This window comes from Moschus berezovskii, chromosome 2 (genome assembly GCF_049115385.1).
Source record: "Moschus berezovskii isolate FMDL1 chromosome 2, NW_MosBer_1.0, whole genome shotgun sequence".
Taxonomy (NCBI): Eukaryota; Metazoa; Chordata; class Mammalia; order Artiodactyla; family Moschidae; genus Moschus; species Moschus berezovskii.
In genome coordinates this window covers 6,457,704-6,484,665 of record NC_142461.1, presented here as the reverse complement: position 1 = coordinate 6,484,665, position 26,962 = coordinate 6,457,704, and the positions used below count along the sequence as shown (strand labels likewise).

The 26,962-nt window shown below is 38.1% G+C and overlaps 1 protein-coding gene across 3 annotated transcripts in view; it reads right to left on the bottom strand.

The window, feature by feature from the left end:
- KDM1A (lysine demethylase 1A) overlaps positions 1-26,962 on the bottom strand; it is a 66,508-nt gene that overhangs the window by 34,733 nt on the left and 4,813 nt on the right. For 2 of the 3 annotated variants that reach the window (XM_088843444.1, XM_088843450.1), the window contains exons 2-3: positions 19,030-19,195; positions 3,939-3,998 (exon numbers count right to left, since the gene is read on the bottom strand). In XM_088843444.1, the coding sequence (XP_088699570.1) occupies positions 3,939-3,998; positions 19,030-19,195 (226 nt within the window). The remainder of the gene's footprint in view (positions 1-3,938; positions 3,999-19,029; positions 19,196-26,962) is intronic. The other variant, XM_055398263.2, reaches the window with a different exon arrangement.

Below are 26,962 nucleotides of genomic sequence, written 5' to 3'. Positions count from 1 at the left end.
AAAAATAATGATTAACAAGAGGTTAAGCAAAAATGCCTAATGCTACTGTACATTAGGGGAATACTGTTCTTGGAGACAAGCATTAAAATTCATTCATCCACAGTAAGTAATGAAGGCACAAATAATGTATTCACAACACTAGATCAAATTAATAATCCTCACATTCAATGAATCACAACCTAAAGACTGTCAGGGAAATTATTCTATAAGACAAAAAAAAGTAACAGCCATACTGTGGAGGGTAGAGCAGGAAATCAAGGCATGAAAAGAAGAAATGCTGACTATTAGAAGTATAGGTTATTTCAGTAAACTGAGAGTTTCCAATACTTTACAGCTTCAAAGCCCCCAGTCCTGTATTCCCAAATCATAATAAATAAACAAAAAATAAAACCAAGTCCAAAAACATGTCACATTCATAAGAAATATTATCTACTCAAAAACCCTGAGTATTTGAACCAAATATAGTTTATATCTTGGTATATTTCATGAGTGTATATTATTAACAAGAAAACCAATGAACTCTATAAACTTTACTTCTCCTTCCCCAAAGCAGGGTAGTTTTCTTTCTTAGTTATATTATCTTCTATATATATGTTTAATAAGTGGTCCCTGACTATCAATGCCATTGCAAAATACTACTGTCATGACAGACAGGAAAACCATGTTGGGGGGGCCCACTAAATTTTACATTATATATGGTTTCTCATTCCAAGTGTTATCAACAGAAATCACTTTAATATAGTTGGCTAATTTGAGAAATCTGGAGAAAATGTGACAATATAGAAATTTTATATCAGTCATGAGTTTTAAATTATCTTTTGATCAAACATCAAAAGTTTAACAAAAGGAATTAAAGAAGCCCAAAGTTGTAACATTAATGTACATGTGGAATAACAATATTCTCCATCTCTAACTTCTGCATAATAGCTAAAAAAAAAAAACCCAATTATTCTTCAAAGTAAACTTTTAAAAAATGAAAAATGGACCCTAAAAATTCTCAGTAATTACTGCCTTCCTTCTAGCTTTTAAGGATGAGACTAGTATTTCAAAGAAGGAAACCATTATCAAAATCAAGATGAAAAGTGTACAAGGTTTACAAATCTAACTTTTCCCCAAAGAAACAAAAAATTTGGAAACTAAACTGCTCAGAAGCTAAATCAAAACATTATTTCTTTTAAAAATATTGCAAAATGAACAGACCACTATCTCCTTTAAGGGAAGAATTTTACAGAATACAATTGTCTTTAACAGTATCCTCATTAAAAGTACCAGTAGTACATACAATTCACAATTTACACTTGGCTCTGGAATAGTTTTATACTTTGGTGTCTGTGTGTACTTAACAGAGCCTGGTATTCTGGAAATTCAGAATGTTTCAAAGACACTATCTCATTTTTTTTTAACAGCCCCAAGTCTGCCTACATACCAATCTTGCCCTGTTTGTCTTTCTTACCACTTCAACACAGGTTATTTCCAGCATCACCTTTCAAAATGCAGTCATGCTAAAGCTTAACTGCCCTGTGTAAGGGTCTGACTGGCTTATACTTTCTCTGAAAACAAAGTAAAAGTAGTTACATATTTAAGGGAATGACTTAGACCTTTCTGGATCTACTAATTAGACAGAAAAAGGGAGGGGGAAAGTGACGCTCTAGGACCTCTATTCCATGAAACCATTTCCCCCCAATTCTGTTAGAACACAGGCAGCATCTTGAATAAAGTAACAGATATGACAACAGAAAAGAAAAGACCTCCATCAGAGTTTCTTGGCTTCCCCCCCCTCATTAGAGTAGATAAAATTTAACTATAACTAGATTTCTAGCTAAAGGATGGAAACAAGAGCCTGATAAGATGTACATATAAACTTCCTAAAATGAGTAAATATAGACGCACCATGTGTTAGTGTTAGTCTCTCAGTCATGTTTGACTCTTCAACCCCATGGACTGTAGCCCACCAGGCTCCTGTGTCCATGGAATTCTCCAGGCAAGAATGCTGCAGTGGGTAGCCATGCCCTTCTCCAGGGGATTTTCCCGACCCAGGGATCAAACCCGGGTCTCCTGCACTGCAGGCGGATTCTTTACCGTCTGAGCTATCAGGGAAGCCCTGATGCACTACATCCAGTCTAATAACAGCTTAAAAATGAATAAAAAGAGAGAAAAAGGAAGAAAAAGGAGAGCATTTCTTATGCTTTAGATTTTTAATTTTTAGGGTAAATGCACACTTTAAATGATTCTTTGAGGGAGAGTGTAAGGAACAGTATATGCGTAAGAAAGAAGACCTCTGGGTTCTCACTCCTCCACTGCTGGTATATCCCTGGCCGAGTCATTTAACTTTGTGTTTCAGGATCTAACTGATAAAACAGGGGGTGAGACAAATACCATATGTTTGAAGGCAGACAACTAGGTAAGATGACCTCAAGTTCCCCACTAACTTTTAAGGTTTAGGATGTAAATACCAACTTGATGTGATTTTTTTAAGGTCAAGATATGATCCTGGTCCCAAGATACTCATGAGGGTCACATGGTTTTGTTAAGAGAAGAACACTGATTACTTATAAGCATACTTTTCTAACTCGGACTGATCATATCACAAATGCATGCTTCTGAACAAGATGAAGATCTAAAGAGACCTTGACGGGTTCAGAATAGTCACCACCATTCCTGGAAACGCCTAAAGTTCACGTTCTACTAATATTAAATTAGCAGCACCAGTTTTGTATGGAAGTCTGCTTTTACTCTCAGCAATACAACATACTGTTTTCTTAAGCGAAAGAGTAAATTTATTAATTATTCACGTAAAAACAAACAAGAAAACTCTATTTCTTCAAGATTAAATGTTCTAAAAGCTATTCCTGCTCCTTGGCAGTTCCATGGAAGATCCAATCATGCATCATTTGAAGAAAAGCATTGAAGATTTATCTGCCAGATAAATGAGAATTAACTCCTCTAAGACAACCATGTACTGATTATCAAACTTCAATCCTTTGGACAGCATTTAAAGAAGTCTACTTCTAACATTCTGGATCCCCTAGATACTACCACTGAAGTATCTTTGATCCAAGAGAGTAAAATACAAGTATTCCCTGGACCTGCTGTACACAAATTGTAATAAATAATCTTGAAGTGGATTTAAGAGTTGAAAAGTGACAAACTCCAAAAGTGATACCTATTCCAAGTCTATCAAACTGTATATTCAAAATAGTTTTGAGCACTGGCATATACAATAATATCCTTTAAGAGGTAAAGGATGAAATCCAGACAATTCTACTTTGGATTCCTGGAACAAACTTTTAACTGTTCCAGATGGGCCCCTATAAATCATTTAACCCTTTATTTCTTCCTAGAAGTTAAAAATCTCATAGTTTGGTCTGAAAATAAAGAGTGCTTTGAGCAGACTTTAAAAAAAAAAAATTAATTTTCATGTGAGAAACAAAATGTTTAAAACTGAAAAATTAACTATGTAATAATGTTAGCTGAAAAAAACTGTATCCAATACCACTTAACAATCATTTCTAAATAGTCACTTGCCCACATAATTCCTTTGACTAATCTTAGAATGCCTTTCCATCCTAATTTTCAGCCTATGGCTTCCCCTCTCTGTGTATTATTAAGTTACAGTTCTGTGTAAAGGTCCCATGATTCCTAAGCCTATGTTTTATATCATGTTTGCTGTTACTATAAAGTCTGCTGGGAAGAAAAGTACCCGCCATCTCCTCAAAAACATGAAGAGTGGAGGGCTGAGATCGGCCTGAGGACTTCAAAAGATTTTGCTTGCCTTTGTTCTGGCTACACTTTCTATTATACTACTCTACCTTGTGGCTTATAGTTCTTCCCCTGCACTTCTGGCTAAAATGTGGGTACAACAGCCAAAGACACTCGCAAGCATCAATCCCTGACTTGGCGGCTCTTGCTAAGTGGCAAGCATCTAATGCCACCCTCACCTGATGCTTGGCCGTCTCCATACCCTCCAGAACTGTCGTCTTGAAGTCCTCCTGCTTGCCCTGTGGAAGGAAAGAGGAGAACTCAGGGACCTTACTCCATAAATTGAGATAATATCTGGACATATAGTTGGGATAATATCTGGCCTAACAGTTGGTGACTCATGACTTCACCACCAACTAGTAAACCCATATTCAGAGAGCTCTTTCTTCTGGAATCAAGGCCCAGGGAATCACATTATAGTCTTTCAAATTCTGGTCAGAAAATGTCAACTTTGCATGCTGATTCTTGCTGAAAGGTAGCAGAACAAAGTACGTAGTATTTCTAAGTGCTAAATCCTTGCTGTCAGTCTTAACAGTCAAGGCTAGATGGGGAAAAGGGATTCCAAATGTCTTTTACTACTTATTGCTACACTGAGAGTGGGTGTGGTATGGGCTCTAAGATCTGGAGTTCCAACAATTCAGCATTCGCTCAATGTCTCTTAAACTTTACCTTTCTACCTAGTAAGTATATATATATATATATATATATACACACACACACATATAAGAAAACAAGCAAAAGACGTTAATTTTAACGAGAAATTCTCCCCTTGACTTCAAAGAAGGGATAATACAAGACTCAGTTCCAAAAGAAGTTTCATTCACTATACATACTACACAGTGCCAGATCTGAACATGCCAGAGCTTCCTTAGAAAACTTTAAAACACAACTTCAGACAGCTTGCAGTTTTATGCCAAGTACTGCAGAGAGACACAAGGGGAAAGGGTGAAGCAGGGAAGACTGTGGGGGAGCGTCTACCTCAAGCCACACAATAAGCCTGCTAAGAAATTTTCTTTATTGATTAATGCACAGAAATAGCTTCAAGAAAAGTCTCACAGCTTGAAAGTTCAATCTGAGAAAATTAGATCATCTTCAAGACTCTTCCAAAGTTAATCACTAACACAGATGTAATGGTCATCTTAAGCTTCTCGCCACCTGCCACACTATGGGAAAACCAGTGTCATCTTTGGAAGATATGAGACACCATGCCCAAATGAGCTAAAACTTGACAAGCTTCATTAAACAGTTTAAAAGAATCTCAACTAGAAAGCAGACTGATTATTCCATCATTTGAGTTGAGAGAGCAGGAAAATAAAACATTACCCCCTTACTGTAAGAACGATCCTATGACTGTGATACTTAAAACAACTTTCATCTTTATGAAGGTATTCAGACATAAATGATTTTTTACAATAAGATGCTGCTAGATGGTGTATGATCTGCTTTGAAAGGAGAATAGAATCTCATTCTAAAATTATTTCACATTGCTCTTGTATGAAGGGTCCTTTAGGTTCTAAATCCAGAAGATTATGCTTCTTAGACAAGTTACAAGGTGTGTGATCTGTTGTTTACAGCCTTTGATAAAGGGCTAATATGTATGAAGAGATAACTCCTTAATTATGAAATCCAATCTGTAAACCTATCTTGAAAATGCAAGCTCTACATTTAATATTTTATTTCTAAAGTTTAAGTAAAAAAATGTTCATCCTTAATAAACACGGATTAATTCATTTAAAAAACTTTCAGAGTTGAAAAGTTTCTGAGTAAAAATTATTGTCATAATTTTGTTTGGTTCCAAAATAGAACCAAACTAGATCAGAAGATTAAACTATATTTTAGAAAAGAGGGGAAAGGGGCTCAAAACAATGAAATCATTTCCAAGAAGAACATTTAGGCATTAGAAATAATAATATCGTTCTTCTTTCACAAATTATGTTCCTGGCTTAACAAACAATGAAAATAACCATCTCTTGTCATGATGGCATCTTATCACTTCTTCAAAGTAAAAACAAAAAACACTTTCAAGTCTGCCATTAAGTATTAATTATTTTAACCCTTCCTATTTCTATGACTTTCCTTCTTCTCCCACTACATGTCATACAACATGCTATGTACTTTATTGGCTGATTTTTTTCTATCAATGGTACTTCATAGAAATATGGAGTTCTTACCCCTGACTTACGTACTCAGAAGGTCAACAAGGTAAGGCAGTCTTTTTTGTCTTCTGCTTTTGAAGAGGAACTAACAACATTCTTATAAAGACACTTTTTTTTTTTTTGAGACTGTTCTTTGACTTAAAAAAAAAAAAATTGTAGGAGAAACAAGGAAAATCTTCAATACCCTGGAAAGATTTTTAAAAGGTATATCTTATAGCAGCAGTCAAAAAAAAAAACAAAGTGAAACTCTGGGGTATTACTTAAGCAGAAAAACAGGAGAAAACCAAGCAGAAGGTGATATAAACAGGTAAGAAATGATGAAAAACAAAAAGTGCTTTAAATTAGGTAAATGAACAATATATTGCTTGACTTGACAAACACTGATAACCTATTTGAAAGTACAGATAAGGTTGTTCTTTTCTCTCTAATCACAATATACTCATGAGTATTGCGGTGAATACTTCTCTAAGACAGTGGAAAACAGCACCATCTTTATTAGTGGTATTCTAGGCCAATTCTTCATCTTTTTTTGTGTGTGCTTTACTAGCTCTCAGATTCATTTTGCCAGAATGCTATAATGTTTAAAGCACAGAATCATGCAATTGTCATAAGAAACAGTTTTATAATTACATATTAATTTCCTTTATTTTTTAACAGAGTATTCATCATTTCATTAAGAAAATACACACAAAAATGGGGCTTCCCTGATGGCTCAGATGGTAAAAAAACAAAAAACAAAACAAAAAAAAAAACCTGCCTGCAATGTAGGAGGACCCAGGTTCAATCCCTGGGTCAGAAAACTCCCCTAGAGAAGAAAATGGCAACCCACTCCAGTATTCTTGCCTGGAGAATTCCATGGACAGAGGAGCCTGGTGGGCTATAATCCACGGGGTTGCAAAGAGTTGGACATGACTAAGCGACTAACACTTGTTTGCAGCTAACTTTCCATCCAGGTAGTGTCTCTGACTAGAATATGTCAAATTCTTTTGTTCTTTGGGTCTTTTGGGCCTAGAACTTTTCTTTTTACAGTGGTACAAAGACATGGAACATCAAGCAAACATGGTTTTTGTTTTCCATGAGCACAAATCCAAAACAGAAGACAAAATTATACAAAGCAACTTTTTATATTAACTTAATTTGGCATTGCTGCGTGAGAACACTTCCTGTTGTTTTTACCCCACTCCCCTCCACCACACACACACACACACACACACACACAAAATCCTCAAGTCTGAAGCACAGACCCTTAATACAGTTTATTTGTTCATATTTTCTCAAATTGAAAAATCTTTTTTATTTTACATAGCAGTCTTTCAGTCATCCTCTAATAAATCTGCAGATATGTTATTCTTGAAGAACAGTGAAGTACTTTAGTTACTTCAGTCTCACTACTGAATATTTTTTCATCTTAATTCAACCTCTCATCGTAATTCAAAACTCTTAATTCAAAATTCATACTCTTCCAACATCTTCAGAGGAAGTCTGATGCTTCTAAATATTTTCATTTAGCCAGGCATGGAAGTGAGAATCACTGGTTTATTGTTCCCATTAACATACTAAACAACATATTCATCATATTTTGACTCGTTTCTTGGAAACACATTGATAATTTTTATAAACATTTTGACGAACTTCTAAATCTTAGAGGAAGCAATCGTTTTTAAACAGAAAATCAATTAGTCAAAATTTTACCAAATTTACAGAATAAAAATGACTGCCAAGGATTGACTTCAATCAAACTAGCAAAGGAAAAAAAAAAAAATCTCAAAAAACCATCTTTGAATATACAAGTGTCCATTATATGAACACACTAGTTGAATTGATTACTAACCTCACAAATTTAATGTTTACTGAAAACCCAAATAAAAACTGCCACACACAAAATCAAAGGTAGAATAGTGTGTGCACACTCAGTTGCGTCCAACTCTTTGTGACCCCATGAACTGTAGCCTCCCAGGCTGCTCTGACTGTGGAATTTTCTAGGCAAGAATACTGGAGTGGGTCGCTATTTCCTATTCCAGGGGATATTCCTGATCCAGGGATCTAACCTGAGTCTCTTCTGCCTCCTGCATTAGCAGGCAGATCCTTTACAACTACACTACCCGGGAAGACCTGAGTGCCTACTTTCAAAGGGTTTATGATCTACTTGGGGAAAGATGAAAAAATACCCAGAAACTTTTCTTTATTTTTAAGAGGAAACAAGTACAGACTTGGGGGAATCATGGAAGCTTTTCTGAACAAATCCAGAGAGATCTGGAGACTGGGGGTGGGAGGAGCAGTGAAACCACTGGCATGGCCCAAAACATTTACAAAAGCAAGGAGAAAAGCACAGATATGGTATGTGCAAAGAACTGCACACAGCATGCTGCTTAATGAAGGAGATGATCTCAAAGAGCAGTGGGAAACACACAGGATAGGCAAAAATGCACCCCCTTCAGGTCAAAACTTAAACTTGGTCTTATTAGTAATGCAGGAGAACAGTATGATTTTTACCAAGAAAGCAATAAAACAAGTGACATTTTAATTAAACTAATCCGGTCACTTTGTACCAGACAGATCAGAGGGGAAAGGTGATCCAGATGAAGGAGATTCAATAGAAAGACTACTGAAATAATTTGGACATGGAGCGAAATCCACTAAAATTAAAGACAGTAAAAATGGATAAAGCATATAACAAGTCGAAGAAGCTGTGCACAGGAAGACACGATTTTTCAAGAGAGTTGATGAAAGAGATAAGGGAATTTCAAGATGACTGCAAGCTTCCAAAATTCAAGAGAATGGACTTTAGTAATAAAACGTATGAAACAGTAAATCTGGGAGACAGGTTAGTAAAATTAAATGGGCTCGGATGGTAAAGCATCTGCCTACAATGCAGAAGACCCAGGTTCAATCCCTGGGTGGGGAAGATCTCCTGGAGAAGGAAATGGCAACCCACTCCAGTACTCTTGCCTGTAAAATCCCATGGATGGAGGAGCCTGGTAGGCTACAGTCCATGGGGTCACAAAGAGTCGGATACGATTGAGAGACTTCACTCTAAAGATGGTGGGAAGTTAAAGACTGGAACTCACAAGTGAGAATGGGACTAAGAAATTTTAAATTAGCATGGAGGTAAAAGAGTCTGAAGCGGCTATATGTTAATCTCATAAGGAAAGACAGTTTCAAAGAGAAACTGGTCCATGTGAATGACAAAAAAAAAAAAATTGAGAAAAACTGAGTTATTAGTGACCATCACCAACCACTTCATGCTGCTTTTCTGTCCTTGCTTTAGTGAGAGATGGCTTAAAAATGGTACATACTCTTTTCTGCTAACTGTCTTACTATGATTTTCAGCAGAAGAATAAATGATCTATAGCAGCTGAAAGAAATGTAAGGGCTCAGAAAGGTAGATCTAAATTAGCCTAAAGGAGCCTCAGGGGTTCCTCTGAAGTACATCCGAGAAATTTAATAACACCTAACACTGACCAATGGAGAAGGGAATGGCAATTCACTCCAGTATTCCTGCCTGGAGAATTCCATGGACAGAGAAGCCTGGTGGGCTACAGTCCGTGGGGTCGGACATGACTGAGCAACTCACACACACACATACACAACACTGATCAATACTCTCCAACAAAATTAACCAAAATGAAATCTCCAATTAGAGCAGCAATTTTAGGATTACACTGTTATTCAAAATAAGGAACTACGAATAGATAACCTTGAAGTCTGAAAAGCAAGAAAACTGCTGCCTGAGGTAGGAGCCTGCCTGGAATTTTTTCACTGTACCACTGGAAAAGGTGTAGCAGCACAGATTTGCTCCGGAACTAAAGATGGGACAGAACTGAAAAGCTCAGCAGCAGGGATCCTATATAAAAGAAAGTAAAAGTCCTACAAGCTAGGGACGAAACCAAAGCTTTGAAACCAACTGGAAGAACCGACTTCTTCACATGTTATTTCCCTCCACATTGCATAGTGCAGATTTTCCTTATTTTGTTGCAAAATCTTGGTTTGTAGTTCACTTTTCAAAATGTTGCAAAGAAAATCTACAATTCGGATGCTATGCTATGTTGCTCAACTACCAAGCTTAATCTATGTCTGAGTTGTTAAAAACAAAGCTTATTTTTGTAGTTATTTACCTGCTTTTAAAAAGGGCAATATGGAACTTTATTCTGGACCTGCTATTAAAAGAACCATTATACCTTTTCACAACTGATAACCATGAATGTATTTCCCAATAGGAGAATCCTATTTTCCTGCTCAAGTAGGGTTTTCAGAATTCTGGCTATCTGCACCTTCCTGGGTTATGATTAGAGGCTCCCTCCGTCTGAAGTATAATTTGAGTCTACGATCCTATGAAAAACATACAACTTCTTAGAAATGAATTAATCTTATGTATCTATCTTCAAACATCAGAAGATGCTAAAAAACAGCAAAAGTAAAAACAATCCTACTTTCAAATGTTTAAAACCTCTGTGATGAGCACATATGGCAAAATTTAACATGTTATATATCTCAATAGTTGACATATGGATTTACATTCTCAAGATTTGCCATTCTTCCCATGATTTAACATATGAAAGCTTAAAGAATGATCTATCTTGCAAAGAAAGATCTATTCACGTTATTGAAAATGGGCTTCAACACTTTCCAGTTCCAAAAGTGACAGAATATATATGTCAGCCTAGTCCATAACCTCACCTGATTTTTTCCTGATTAAAATGCCAATCCAATGCAACTAGAGATTATCATACTAAGTGAAGCAAGTCAGAAAGACAAATACCATATGATATCACTTATATCTGTAATCTAAACTATAACACAAATGGACCTATCTATGAAACAGAATCACAGACACTGAGAACAGTGTGGTTCTCGGTGGCAACCTTAGTGGTTGCCAAGAGAATGGGGTTTCAGGGCGGGATGGATTGAGAGGTTGGGGTTAGCAGATGCAAGCTCTTATAAACAGAATGGATAAACAATAAGGTCCTACCATATACATAGAGAACTATATTCAATATCCTGTGATAAACCATAATGGAAAAGAATACTAAATAAAGAATATACATATAACTAAACATATATATATATGGATGTATAACTGAATCACTTTGCTGTGCAGCAGTAATTAACTCAACATTGTAAATCACCTATACTTCAATAAAAATACCTCCACCGATCCACTTTATTCCCGGTTCAACTCTGTGTTTAATAAATACAAGATGTTTGTACACAAAAGTGGAGTGCATGTGTTCTCATTTGATCCTCAAATCAAGACCCATTTTGCAGATGACAAAATCCTCACAAAGTATCCTGCTCTTCTATTATCCATGATCACACCAAATAAACCATGGCAGCAAAAAGAATATAAGATTATAAAAATAAAATTGTTCAACTAAACAAATTAGTTTTGCATTAATAGAAAATAAAGCAAAATAATAAAATAAAATCAGTCATTAAGAAAAGCAGCACAATCTCTAACAGACCAAACATAACTTGGTAGCATCTCATTCAAAGGTTCTTATCAGCCAAAAGCAGTAAAAATCAAGACTCTCAAACTGCTTCATAAAAGCCTAACTTCATTCTTTTATGTTTAAAGTACAACTTCCAAAATCCAATTTTGGGAAAAACACCTGAAAACAACTTCTGAGATCTCATCAAACTTTGAATACACTTCTACTGCATTATTTCTTCATTACTGTCAATTAATATATCTGTAAACCTAAAGCCTTTGACTGTGTGGATCACAATAAACTGTGGAAAATTCTGAAAGAGATGGGAATACTAGACCACCTGATCTGACTCTTGAGAAACCTGTATGCAGGTCAGGAAGCAACAGTTAGAACTGGACATGGAACAACAGACAGGTTCCAAATAGAAAAAGGAGTACGTCAAGGCTGTATATTGTCACCCTGCTTATATGCAGAGTACATTATGAGGAACGCTGGGCTGGAAGAAGCACAAGCTGGAATCAAGATTGCTGGGAGAAATATCAATAACCTCAGATATGCAGATGACACTACCCTTATGGCAGAAAGTGAAGAGGAACTCAAAAGCCTCTTGATGAAAGTGAAAGAGGAGAGTGAAAAGGTTGGCTTGAAGCTCAACATTCAGAAAACAAAGATCACGGCATCTGGTCCCATCACTTCATGGGAAATAGATGGGGAAACAGTGGAAACAGTGTCAGACTTTATTTTTTTGGGCTCCAAAATCACTGCGGATGCTGATTGCAGCCATGAAATTAAAAGATGCTTGCTCCTTGGAAGGAAAGTTATGACCAACCTAGACAGCATATTAAAAAGCAGAGACATTACTTTGCCAACCAAGGTCTGTCTAGTCAAGGCTATGGTTTTTCCCGTGGTCATGTATGGATGTGAGAGTTGGACTGCGAAGAAAGCTGATCGCCGAAAAATTGATGCTTTTGAACTGTGGTACTGGAAAAGACTCCTGAGAGTTCCTTGGACTGCAAGGAGATCCAACCAGTGCATCCTAAAGGAGATCAGTCCTGGGTGTTCATTGGAAGGACTGATGCTAAAGCTGAAACTCCAATACTTTGGCCACCTCATGCGATGAGTTGACTTACTGGAAAAGAGTCTGATGCTGGGAGCGATTGGGGGCGGGAGGAGACGGGGACGACAGAGAACGAGATGGCTGGATGGCATCACCGACTCGATGGACATGAGTTTGAGTGAACTCCAGGAGTTGGTGATAGACAGCGAGGCCTGGCGTGCTGTGATTCATGGGGTCGCAGAGTAGGACACGACTGAGCGACAGAACTGAACTGATAAACCTAAACTGGACTGTGAATTTTTTGTAGGACTTAGTCTTCAGCCTTGTCAGAATCTAGCACCATGCCTGGAATAAAACACTATAGTTTTACAATTAATATATGTAAAATACAGAGAATGAGCAGCTGCACATTTGAGGGAATCTTAATTTGTGTAGAAAATGTCTCTGTAATAAATTTTTCTCCTCTATACTACCAATCCCCTTCCTTGTTGGGCTTCTTTTTTTGTTTTTTAATTCTTCCTGTAAGTAAAGAAGAATCTGAATACTTTCTTTCTTTCCACCTTTCTACCTTTAAGTCTCTCCAAATTCTTATTCTATAATGCAACACTTAAGGGTATTTTGCCATTGACAGTAATAAAGCTGTATCTCATATCAAGCTACAAATTATCTAAGAGTGGGGACCATGCATTGGACAGTAATATACATTTTGGTCCATTTTTAGTAATCTCTCAAAATATACAAATTTTGTTGAATTGATCTAGATTACCTTTTCAGGCTGTGACATTTTCCCCCAGATCTCTAGTAAGTTATTCTGGAGCATAGTTCCAAATCAGAACACTGAAATGATGCTATACAAAAAAAAAAAAAAGGCAAGAAAATTAATCCTAGGTCTGTTTTCTAAATGTATGCATCACACTTCATATGATAAGAAAAATCAAATGATTTCAGACACTGAGTTGACACTACAGGCCAAAATGGCAACATAAACAACCCTTGAGGAATGAATTTCCTAGCAGCTTCTATTAAATCTGTAAAAGAGGGTCTGTTGCCGGGTGTGGGGAATGTGCACTTGCAGGCATGGAGAAAGAAAAGCTGGGGATAAGCCACTAGAGAGCACTTAAGAGCAAGAAAACCAAAACTGACCCACCTGAACTCTGACCGTAACTATCCAGCTGCTGAATCCAGCACTCTTACTGACTGCAGTCAGTGTGACTGCCTCGCAGGGAAGACGACCAGGGTGTGTTGTAAACAACGAAGTATGAAAATATAAGGACCACTGACAAATATTGGGACTGACCACTGATTTTTCCTTTTGAGGGAAGGTCCATCTTCAGCTCTTCTCTGGTCAAATTTAATTGTATCAAGTTCTAAAGCATGATCCAAAAGATTCTGTCTTTTGGATTTTTGCTCAACCAAATAAAGCAATTCATCAAATTTTTGGTCATCAATCTTTTGTCATATGGATATTTTCATTATATTACTGCTTGTGATCAAATTTCACTCAGTTTTAAGCTAAATTCTTCTACCCATAAAGATACATTTGGTATATTTTGTATAAATTTAGTGGGTTTTTTTTTATTTTTACTACTTAAGGTTACATCTCCTTTTGTGTGATTTTTAAAATATACTTTCAATCTATAGCATGATTATTACAAGATCAAGGTCCTCAAATTATTAAAACTACACAAAACTGTCATACCAGTCTCTCGTGTCTCACTGCTTTGTAATTTGCTTAATAGCTTACATCTCTTTCAAACACATACACCACATACATCCAAAATTACCAGGTACAATAAAGAGAAATACCTTCCTTTCTGTTCTTACCAGAATCCTTAAACAAGGAGGTAAAGTGATTCTTCCCAGTCATTAAATAAAACAGAATATTACAGAGTAGTCACTGACCAGCAAACAATATCTAACAAAATTGATTTAAAGAGTTAATCAATGGTTAATGAAAGCCTTCGAGTTTCATTACAGAGTATTAGCGAAGCACTGAGTCTGGAAAAATGGTACACAAAAGACACATGCACATACATACATATATTTTAAAAACACTTCTGATGTTTCTATTGAGAAATTCATTACTGTGAAGAAATCTTAAGATAGGCAACTTAATAACATATTTCAAATTTCATTTTATTTTAGAATAAGTTTCCATAAAAATCTTAAGCTATATATAACTAAGCTACTTCTAACCTCAAGAGTTAAAGAGTTCCTAAGCAATAATCTCAAACCAGAGTTCCTAAACAGTAATCCAATACAAAATTTAAATCCAGGAACTACTAGTGTGATTTTCCTGGAAAATTTCAATTGCTAAAAATCTGTGAAGGGGAAAAAAATTGTTTTTGTATGAAAATAAAAAACAAAGAGCTAGCAAATTAGTTAATATAGTAAAACCTCACTGAGAAATAATCTAAGGTACATAGGATAACAACTGATTCAAGAGGAGAAGAAATCTTTTCTCCAACAGAAAACTACTTTAACAGAGGGGCAATTATTTTAAATCAGTATGTAAAGCCCAACTGAGATTTCACTCTATTTTATCGAAGCTCCATTATTATGTGACACCACTAATAACCAAATATGCAATGCCAAAGACAACCTGCTCAGGCTGAGTTGCCACGACTCCCAAAAAACAAACCACTTTTATCTTGATAGAAAAGGTACTAGAAAACCAAATAAAAGCATATATTCAGAAGTGTACAGCAAATGTAAAAATAGATGGGAAATGTTTAAGAAAATAAATTAGGTGAATTTTAAATATAAGCAGCAATATTTAGTACGAAAAATACATTTACCCAAGTAACTACACGGAACTACATGCCACATTGTTATAATTAAAAACTGACAAATCTACAAACAATGTTTAACCCAGAACAGAAAGCTTTTTTCCCCAAGTAAATTCAAACAGAAAAAAACCCAAACTTTAATTTTTTTGGTTGGGGGGAAGGGGCACATCATGCATGCTTGCCGAATCTTAGTTCCCTGGCCAGGGATCGAACACAGGCCCTGGCAGTGAAAGTGTGGGGTCTTAACTACTGGACTGCCAGGAAATTCCCGAAACCCAAACCTCTTTTTTCCACAGAATTTCAACTTTGATATTGACAGCATTTTTCTTCTGATCCAGTACACTCAATTACCAAAAAGTCTAAAAATCATCTCTCCAATCCCAGTCTCTTTACTCCTTTACTTCCCTTTTAAATAGCAGATAGGTTGAGTTTTCCCAAACATGTTTTTTGGTAAACACCCTTTACTCAAAAGACCTCAGTGCTACTACCTCTGACCACATTCGCCCAGAGTTGAAAGGACATTAAGTTCAAATTCCTTAGCCTGGTAACCAAGGCTCCAACCTTCCTTTCTGGGCTCCTCTTAGAACTCTCCTAGAGGAATCTTCTCCAATCAAATCATTTGACCCACTGACTTCAGAATACCGCATTGTGATTTCATAATTAACAAAATAGCTTATCCTAAAGATTAACACTATGGAAAGCAAAGCAAATTTTCTAAACAGGTTTAAAAATTGGTAAGAATGAAATGTGTTCAAACCTTATATGTTTTAAGAGACTAAGTTAACGTCTTGTTGTTGGTGTTCAGTCGCTAACCTGTGTCTGACACCTGCAACCCCATGGACTGTAGCCCACTGGGCTCTTCTGTCCATGGGACTTCCCAGGCAAGAATACTGCAGTAGGTTGCCATTTCCTTCTCCAAGTTAATGTCTGCTGCTGCTGCTGCTAAGTCACTTCAGTCGTGTCCGACTCTGTGCGACCCCATAGACGGCAGCCCACCAGGCTCCGCCATCCCTGGGATTCTCCAGGCAAGAACACTGGAGTGGGTTGCCATTTCCTTCTCCAATGTGTGAAAGTGAAAAGTGAAAGTGAAGTCGCTCAGTCGTGTCCGACCCTTAGCGACCCCACAGACTAGTTATCACCTAAAATGACTGAAAAGATCTGGCATAGAACCAGACCTAGGGCTTCTCTGGGTGGCACAGTGGTTAAGAATCCACCTGCTAATGCAGGAGACACAAGTTCAATCCCTGCTCTGAGAAGATCCCACATGCTGCATGGCAACTAAGCAGGTGCACCACAACTACTCAGCCAGCGCTCTAGAGCCGTGGAGCCACAACTACAGAGCCCACGTGCCGCAACTACTGAAGTATGCCCTCAAGCCTGTGCTCCGCAACAAGAGAAGCCAGCTCAATGAGAAGCCCACGCACCACAATGAAGAGCAGTCCCTGCTTACCACAACTAGAAAAGATGCCAGTTAGCAACAGAGACCCAGCACAGCTAAAGATAAATAAATCAGTCTTCATATATATATATATACACACTCACACATAAAGAACCAAACCCACATCATCTCTCAAGATTTTAAGATGCCCAAACGGCAAAGCTACCATTCATTCCTGAATGAAAACTTAGGTGATAGAACTAGTTCGGATAGGACAAGAGATTTGGAAAACCTGGACAGTTTCTACATACTTGAACTCCCCTGATAATATTTAATTATTCACCATGAGGACCCAAACTATTTCTAAATTCTGCAGGCCAGTAAGTTACCACTACTTTCCCAGGGAAAGTACTTCGCTAATTCACCCTACAATGTTTTAAAAAGTTTAAAATGTTTTAGAGGAAAGATAACTATTTTCATAAGCACAAATGGTTAGGAAGTTTTGGCTGTAATCAACAAACTTCTGAGCACTGAAGATATCCTAAACTTGAGAAAATAAACTTTCTCCAAATTACTAAACAGTTTAAAATTTAAACTAAACCACTGGATTAAAATGAACTACAACGTAAAGGCATAACAACAGTTCCACAGATCCTAAACCCCTTTGCTAAGATATTTACTTTTTGTAGAAACAGTACCTGACATTTATGGAAAAAGAAAGCAAAATAAAAAACCTCTTTTACAAGAAAGAAAACACTAAGACTTGGTTTAACATTTTCAGAGGACAAAGTGTATATCAACTTAACCAGTAAATCAGCTTCTTCCTGGAGACACTGACAACCACACACAAAAAGAGACGGAGGCAGTATCTGAGATATCCGATTGTCCCCACGTGTTGCATAAGCAAATCTACAGCAAAGGCAGAAGAAAAGAAAGGCGAGAATCAAAGAAAGTTATAGAAGAAAGGAGCAGAGAGTCAAGGGGAGAGTTGGGAGTAAGGATAGAAAGAAGGGGAGACAGCTAAATGTAAAAGACTAGAAAGAAGAGGAAAAATAAATCAACAAAAAGAGAGGCAGTGTTGCTGAGGTACATTTGCCACAGGGACAATACTTCCAAAGATAATATGCCACTCCCAGGAAGTAACTGATAAGTCATTTTAAGAAAGTTTTAGGAAAACCATTCTTAGAAAATTTGATTCTTAAGAAGAATTAAACCCAGAATCTTTTTCTAAACGCGCTCAAACTGTATACTTTCATTACACTTACTTACAATTATTGTAAATTATAAATTTTTATTTTTGAATTTTAACCTCAGAATCTGTTTGATAAGTTCTAAGTTTAAATTAACATCTGATTTGTTACACTCTAACTTCTGGGTATTTATATACATAATAGAGGAGAAAAACAAAGAGCAACAACCACAAAAAAAAAAACTAAAAAAATGATAAAATTTCTTAAAGATAGTATGTCTTAATCAGGGTACCTATGAAAGTGATGCAACATACAGCAGATGGGATCTGAAACAAGTACTTTATTTTTAAAAGGTGCAGAACTAAAAGAATTGGTGAGGTGAACGGGCCTGGAGCTGGTACTGGAAATACAGAAAATATTTTAAAGAGAAGAACTAGTAAAAATCCAAAGTCAAGAGGAGTTAATGAAATGCCCTTAAAGGCAGAAAGATATGAAATATTAACTAAGATTCTACTTCTGTCTGGTCTTCCAAAACAAAAGGGTATTCCTGATTGGTCTGGGTATCTTCAGCAGGACTCATGAAGGGATGTGAGTGAGAATTTTTAAAGATGTTTGAAGCTCTGAAAACAGTACCATAGACTCCAACAATCTTTCCAGGTCACAGGGAAGACTGTGTGACCTTAGAATCTCTTCATAGCCTTTTCTCACCACATTCTTTTGAGTACAGGGCTCAATAACTAAACAATAGGCATTTAGGCCTCTTCTTTTTGACTTCAGACTACATTTTACATTTATTCACCAGAAAGACCCTCTTCAAAACTGATACACACCACGACAGTTTTATCAGAAAGTATCTAACCATAAAGTAAGTGGCACAATTTAGCTAGAATAATTTCTGAACCATTCTACCTCTAAATTCTGAATCAGAGTTAGCAGTGAGAGGTTTGGTTCTTTGGGTTTGACTTTTGTTTTCTCCAATTGTTCATTTTCTCCAACTTTCCAACTGCCTTCCATAGCCATTTTGCTTCTGCCCTCCTTATATACTTTCCTCCTATATGTACAGATGCACACAAAGAGAATGTCAGCACCATTACGCATGTACATGTATGTGTATAAACATGTATATGCACATAATACACATAATACTAAAATACACATGGCCAATATCAGAGTATAAACCAAAGACATCAACAACATTGCAGAATAGGAGTAAATTCATTTATTCTTATTTCTAAGATAAAACAAAACTGTGGTTAGTTACTACAACTCACCAGATGGTTCCTCGGGCTCACTTTCATTTTCTTCCTCAGGTGGGGCTTGAGGGGGTGGTGGGGGAAGCTTCTTTTCCTTCTCTGCTTTAGCATTTCTCTCTTCTTCTGAATAATACTCGTCTTCTGAGAGGTTGGCCAAACTTTCATCCATCTCTCTGTACTCTACCTATATGGAGATTATACCAGGGAAAGCTAAATACAGTGGATGTCTAAAGTCAGAAACTCAATTTGGAACTGTAAGTAAATGTGAATTGCTCTCTATCTTCAATTTTAAAAGGAAATAAGCAAATAACAAAGAACAGGTGAGCTCCTAAAGCAAAATCTCTCATGAAACAATCTTGCATCGGTTCAGATTTAGCCCAAACTAAGGAAATGGCAACCCACTCCAGTGTTCTTGCCTGGAGAATCCCAGGGACGGGACAGCCTGGTGGGCTTCCGTCTATGGGGTCACACAGAGTCGGACACGACTGAAGTGACTTAGCAGCAGCAGCAACTTTCACATGATAGTACTGAAATTCAAATTAATGACTCTGAGGCTCTCTACAACTAAAAACTGTGTTTGTGCGTGCATCTGTATATACATATATAATATGTTCACATACTGGAAGTTTCAACAAAAGACTAAAATAGTCCCCTGTCAGACAAAAATATAGTCAACTAGAATAACAAGTCCGTCCAATGCCAATCTGTACTTCTACTATTCCACAGGAAATAGGAAAAAAATAGGAAAACAGCAAAAGAATTTCAGAAACCAAATCAGAGGTGTGGATGGTGCCAGGGAATAAAAGCTGCAAATGGCAATAGTCAAGTTAAAAAGAATAAAAAGGTACATTTGCTTAAAGAAACAAAACACTGGTGACTGAAGAGAGTTGAATGATTAGAGCAAAGAATCTTTATGAACACAAACTAAGAAGGAAGCCTTACTACTAATTTACATTGCTCATAAAGAGGAAATCCAGTCACAAGTAGAAAGAGGAAGCAGTCCTATTAAATGTTTTACTGTGGGGTAGGCAAGCCACTCCAGTACTCTTGCTTAGAAAATCCCATGGACAGAGGAGCCTGGTAGGCTGCAGTCCATGGGGTCGCTACGAGTCAGACATGACTGAGCGACTTCACTTTCCCTTTTCACTTTCACACATTGGAGAGGGAAATGGCAACCCACTCCAGTGTTCTTGCCTGGAGAATCCCAGGGACGGGGGAGCCTGATGGGCTGCTGTCTGTGGGGTCACACAGAGTCGGACACGACTGAAGTGACTTAGCAGCAGCAGAGCAACTTAGGGACGGGGGAGCCTGGTGAGCTGCCGTCTATGGGGTCGCACAGAGTCGGACACGACTGATGCGACTTAGCAGCAGCAGTAGCCGCAGCAGAGCAACTTAGGATAGAGAAAATTATTATGGATCTATTAAAATGTGTAATGTGGTATTACAAACAGTTGTCAACCTTATTCAGTTCAGTCACATCCAACTCTCTGTGACCCCATGGACTGCAGCACAACAGGCTTCCCTGTCTATCACCAACTCCCGGAGCTGCTCAAACTCATGTCCATCAAGGTGATACCATTCAACCATCTCATCCTCTGTTGTTCCCTTCTCCTTCTGCTTTCAATCTTTTCCAGCACCGGAGTCTTTTCAGATGAGTCAGGTCTTCGCATCAGGTGGCCAAAGTATTGGTGTTTCAGCATCAGCATCAGTCCTTCCCATGAATATTCAGGACTGATCTCCTTTAGGATGGACTGGTTTGATTTCCGTGCAGTCAAGAGTCTTCTCCAACACCACAGTTCAAAAGCACCAAATCTTTGGCACTCAGCTTTCTTTATAGTCCAACTCTCACATCCATACATGACTACTGGAAAAACCATAGCTTTGAAAAAAGACTAAAATACTCCTCAGTCAGACAAAATTATAGTCAGCTAGAATAACAAGTCTATCTAATGCCAATCTGTACTTCTAATTACTATCTCATCTGTTCTGTTCTGTTCAGTCGCTCAGTCGTGTCCGACTCTTTGCAACCCCGTGGACTGTAGCCTACGGGCTTCTCCGTCCATGGGATTCTCCAGGCAAGAATACTGGAGTGGGTTACCATTTCCTTCTCCAGGGGATCTTCCCAACCCAGGGATCAAACCCGGGTCTCCCGCATTGGAGGCAGACACTTTAACCTCTGAGCCACCAAGGAAGTAGGAAAAAACGTTGAAACACTGTCAAATCATCATTTTGACTCCCATCCCAAAAAAGATTTCAAGAAGCCACAGAAACAACCACTCTCTATCCTGGATTCAATGAAAAGACAAAATGAATAAAATAAACAATAATTTACTGGCTGTGGAGACAGGGCAAGGACAACATGGCTTCCACATAAAACACAGATAACTTATCAGACTTCTGAAATGCAAAATCCTGTGGATTAGAGAGAATATAATCTATTTTAATTTTTGAAATATCTCTGAAATAGCTCCAGATGGCTGGCTGCTATTATCTTCTTTTTTTAAAAATGGCATGACCACAGATTTGGGGAGTCAGTAGCTAAGGGAGTAGAGGTAAGAGTTTTACTGAAAACATGGATTGGATTAGAAAATGGAAACAATTATGGATAAATTAAACAGTTTTGATGTGCTCTAAGAAGCTTATTTAACACATGAATTTATCTATCAAACACTAAATATTGATAACACGGCACAATGGAGAAAATGATTATAAATGAGTCTCTCTGTCCTTAATAAGCAGAAACTCCAGTGGCAAACAAAATAAACTTGATCAGGTAAACATCTCATAGAGACTTTACAATAAAATCTCCCAGAAATGTAGATACTTGGCTTAAAGCTCAACATTCAGAAAACTAAGATCATGGCATCTGGTCCCATCACTTCATGGGAAATAGATGGGGAAACAATGGAAACAGTGGCTGACTATTTTTTTGGCTCCAAAATCACTGTAGATGGTGATTGCAGCCGTGAAATTAGAAGACGCTTACTCCTTGGAAGGAAAGTTATAACCAACCTAGACAGCATATTAAAAACCAGAGACATTACTTTGCCAACAAAGGTCCATCTCGTCAAGGCTATGGTTTTTCCAGGGGTCATGCATGGATGTGAGAGTTGGACTATAAAGAAAGCTGAGCACCGAAGAATTGATGTTTTTGAACTGTGGTGTTGAAGAAGACTCTTGAGAGTCCCTTGGACTGCAAGGAGGTCCAACCAGTCCATCCTAAAGGAAATCAGTCCTGAGTGTTCATTGGAAGGACTGATGCTGAAGCTGAAACTCCAATCTTTGGCCACCGGATGCGAAGAGCTGACTCACTGGAAAAGACCCTGATGCTGGGAAAGATTGAGGGCAGGAGGAGAAGGGGACGACAGAGGATGAGATGGTTGGATGGCATCACCGACTCAATGGATATGAGTCTGGGTAAACTCCGGGAGTTGGTGATGGACAGGGAGGCCTGGCGTGCTGTGGTCCATGGGGTCGCAAAGAGTCGGACATGACTGAGTGACAGAACTGAATCGAAACTTTATCCTATTTGACTGAGATAAACTACAGGAACAGACCTCAAGGTAATGGGGAAAGCAGCAAGGAGAGAAAAAAGTTTCAGAGAGGGAAGGGGTTAGAAAATGTAATATATGTTTACAGTATGCAGCCTCCTTTCTCCTTTTACCCCTCAACAATGCTTGACTCCCCCTCTGTCTCCAAAATTCAACCCTTTAAGCTCCCTGTATATCAGTCTGAAACATTCAATGGATAACCACTTAACAAGTGCCTACTATGGAACTGGGCAATATACAAATTCTGAGACAAAGACAAACAGTAAGATCCTCTCTACGCAGTAGTTCAGCTTTTGCCTAAGACATCAAGCCGTTTGAAGGAAAAAAGAATCCAAGATTAAAGTTAGAAGCTCTGATACTCTGGACACCTGATGTGAAGAGCCAACTCACTGGAAAAGAGCCTGATGCTGGAAAAGACTGAGGGCAGGAGGAGAAAGAGGGGACAGAGGATGAGATGGTTGGATGGCATCACTGACTCAACAGACTTGAGTTTGAGAAAACTCTGGGAGATAATGAAGGACAGAGAAGCGGACATGACTGAGCAACGTCAACAACATAAAATTCTATTTTGTAAAAAAGGATATTTTCCACTTGCAAAAAAAAGTTTAAAAACCATCTGAAAGAATCATACAAACTCTAAAAAATAAAAACTATTCCCCTGAGAAAAAGAATGGATGCTCTGAACACAAACAATTGGGAATCATTTGCGTGCTGTGCTAAGTTGCTTCAGTTGTTTCTGACTCTGTGTGACTCCACGGACTGTAGCCTGCCAGGCTCCTCTGTTCATGGGATTCTCCAGGCAAGATTACTGGAGTGGGTTGCCATGCCCTCCTCCAGGGAATCGTCCCAACCCAGGGATCGAACCTGCATCTCTTAAGTCTTCTGCACTGGCAGGTGGGTTCTTTACCAGTGGCACCAACTCAGAAGACTGAATGTTCTGAACACAAAGGATTGGGAATCTTTTATCTCTAAGTAAAATCCTCTGCTTATTTAACTTGTATGTAGAGTACATTATGTGAAATGCTGGGCTGAATGAAGAACAAGCTGGAAACAAGGTTACTGGAAGAAATATCAATAATCTCAGATATGCAGATGACACCACTCTTATGGCAGAAAGCAAAGAGGAACTAAAGAGCCTCTCGATGAAGGTGAAAGAGGAGAGTGAAAAAGCTGGCTTAAAACTCAACATTCAAAAAACTAAGATCATGGCATATGGTCCCATCACTTCATGGCAAATAGATGGGGAAACACTGGAAACAGTGACAGACTTTATTTTCTAGGGCTCCAAAATCACTGCAGATGGTGACTGCAGCCATGAAATTAAAAGACCCTTCCTCCTTGGAAGAAAAGCTATGACAAAACCTAAACAGCATATTAAAAAGCAGAGACATTACCTTGGGGACAAAGGTCCATCTAGTCCAAGCTATGGTTTTTCCAGTAGTCATGTATGAATGTGAGAGTTGGACCATAAAGAAGGCTGAGCGCCAAAGAATCGATGCTTCTGAACTGTGGTGTTGGAGAAGACTCCTGAGAATCCCTTGGACAGTAAGGAGATCAAACCAGTCCATCCTAAAGGAAATCAGTCCTGAATACTCACTGGAGGGACTGATGCTGAGGACGATGCTCCAATACTTTAGCCACTTGATGCGAAGAGCCAACTCACTGGAAAATACAGACGCTGGGAAAGATCAAAGGCAGGAGGAGAAGGGGCCGACAGAAAAGGACAAGATGGTTGGATGACATCACCGACTCAAAGGATGTGAGTTTGCACAAGCTCTGGGAATGGTGAAGGACAGGGAAGCCTGGCATACTGCAGTCCATGGGATCACAAAGAGTTGGACATGACTGAGAGGCTGAACAACAACAAAATCCCCTGAGACCTCAGAGGTTCTACAACTGCTTATGATCAAAGACAACAATGTGTCCCAAGAGGCAGATGTGAGTCAGCAGGGTACCTGTGTTTACCTGCACACCCACGACTCTCAGATTTCCATCTAGTCTCTCCTCCACACCCTCGCAAGTGTGATTCAGTCACCTCCCAATCACCTTAAAGCTCACCTTTTAACAGTTCTTCCTTATAATTCACCAGGACACAACTGCCAGATTAATTTTTCCAAATATGTTATATTTCACATAGTTTAACAGATGAATGCCCAAACTGTCATAGCAGCATATGAACTCTCTGGCTCTAGCTAGTCAAACTTACCTCTAATCATTTTCTAACATACTAGTCAAAATCATCCCTAAATTCCCTAAAAGCTACCCTCACCTTTTTCTGTATATCCAATGCCTAAAATCCAAGGAACACCTCCTCTGCAAATCACTCCCTAAGTCTTCCACACTCACAGATATATCTTTCCCTTCTCTAAATTCTCATAGTACTTACACTTCATAATCTAGCAATATTGTCTGATAGAAGTTTCTGTGATAATGGTAAAGTTGTGCATCTGTGCTTCCAATAAGGTAGCACTAACCGTGGCTATTGAACACTTGTTATTGTTGTTTAGTTGCTTAGTAGTGTCTGACTTTCATGACCCCATAGAGTGTAGTGACCAGGCTCCTCTGTCCATGGGATTTCCCAGGCAAGAATACTGGAGTAGGCTGCCATTTTCTTCTCCAGGGGATCTTTCTGACCCAGGGATAGAACCTGCATCTCCTGCATTGGCAAGTAGGTTCTTTATCACTGAGCCACCAGGGAAGCCCCTCACCATGTGGCTATTTAGGATTAAATTAAAATTAAAAAATCAGTTTCCTCAATCTACTAGCTGGAGAAGGCAATGGCAACCCACTCCAGTGTTCTTGCTTGGAGAATCCCAGGGACAGGGAAGCCTGGTGGGCTGCCATCTACGGGGTCGCACAGAGTCGGACACGACTGACATGACTCAGCAGCAGCAGTAGCAGCAATCTACTAGCCACATGTTAAGTGCTCAATAGCCACAAGTGCCCAGGGGCTACCATACTGCACAGTACAGATCTCTTCAACCTAGACACAACTCTATACAACACTCCGACTACAATCCCTCCAACTTATCTTGCGCCTAGAAAAATCTTATTTGCAATTAAATTCTTTTGCCCATTGTTCCCAACATTCAGTTGTCCACTCTGTATTTCCCGTCTGCTTTTCTGACCATTTTCGATTATATTCCAAGCATTTCTCACCTCCTTTTCTCAGTTCGTAGCACTTAACCACTGGGTACCTACTTACTTATGCCAGACACTGAAACAAGCATTCTGTTTACATTATATATAAACCTAATAATGTTATAGATAGGATTTATTTTCCTGAGGAAAGGGAATCACAGGAGGATGAGTTAATTCCAGAAGTTCATCCTTTTCCAGACTACTATAAAAAATTCTGTCCTTTCTCAAGGTTCAGCTCAAGGACACCATTCCTTAAGCTGTGTGTTGTTCCCAAAGCCTCAGTCCAACCCAACAATTTCAAACCTTAGTTTGCATAATGTTAGCATACACATTCAGAGGTAAATTTACTCTGAAACTAATGAAACCTGAGCATCAGGGAACTTCAATTGCCTGGATTCTTTCCAGTACAATACCCTAAACTTAATTTCAATTACACAATTATATACACTTATTTATATAATTATATATTATGTATATATAATTTTTAAATCCCCTCAGAAAAACTAAATAAACTCCCAAGCAAAAAATACAGATGTATATCCCTTGGATAAACCTCAGAACTCTTGAAGCAAGGCCTATTTACACTGGACTCAGCTTACATTTTACCCTTTTATGGACACTCTATCCCTTGAGGTCTGTTTTCTCTGGCTCCCAAGACTAGCTATGAACACATACGTCAGCTTCCCCAGTTCTTTACTTTCTAAGTGCTCTCCAAATACACACACAACCCATTTTTCTTTTGGGAGCTTCAGAGCTAATCACAAAGGAAAATTAAAGCAAATAGGAGAATTACAAAGTCAGAAGTCTTATAGTATGACCCAAATTAATCTATAGATTCAACATGATACCAATCAGAATTTCAGCTGCCTTTTTTGCAGAAATGACAAATTGATCCTAAAATTTATATGGAAATGCAAGAGATACAGAATGGCCAAACAAAACAATCTTGAAAAAGAATAAAGCTGGAAAACTCACACTTCCTGATTTCAAAACACACTGTCAACCTACAGTAATCAGGTCAGTGTGTTGCTGGCATAGAACAGAAATATAGAACAATGGGATAGAACTGAGAGTTCAAAAATAAACTCACACTTACAATCAATCAACAAGGGTGTCAACCATTCACAGGGAGACAGAATAGCTTCAACAAATTGTGTTGGGACAAGTAGATATACACAGGCAAAAGAATGAAGCTGAACATCTACCTCATGCCATCTACAAAAATTAACTCCAAAATGATCACTGACCTAAAAGAGTTA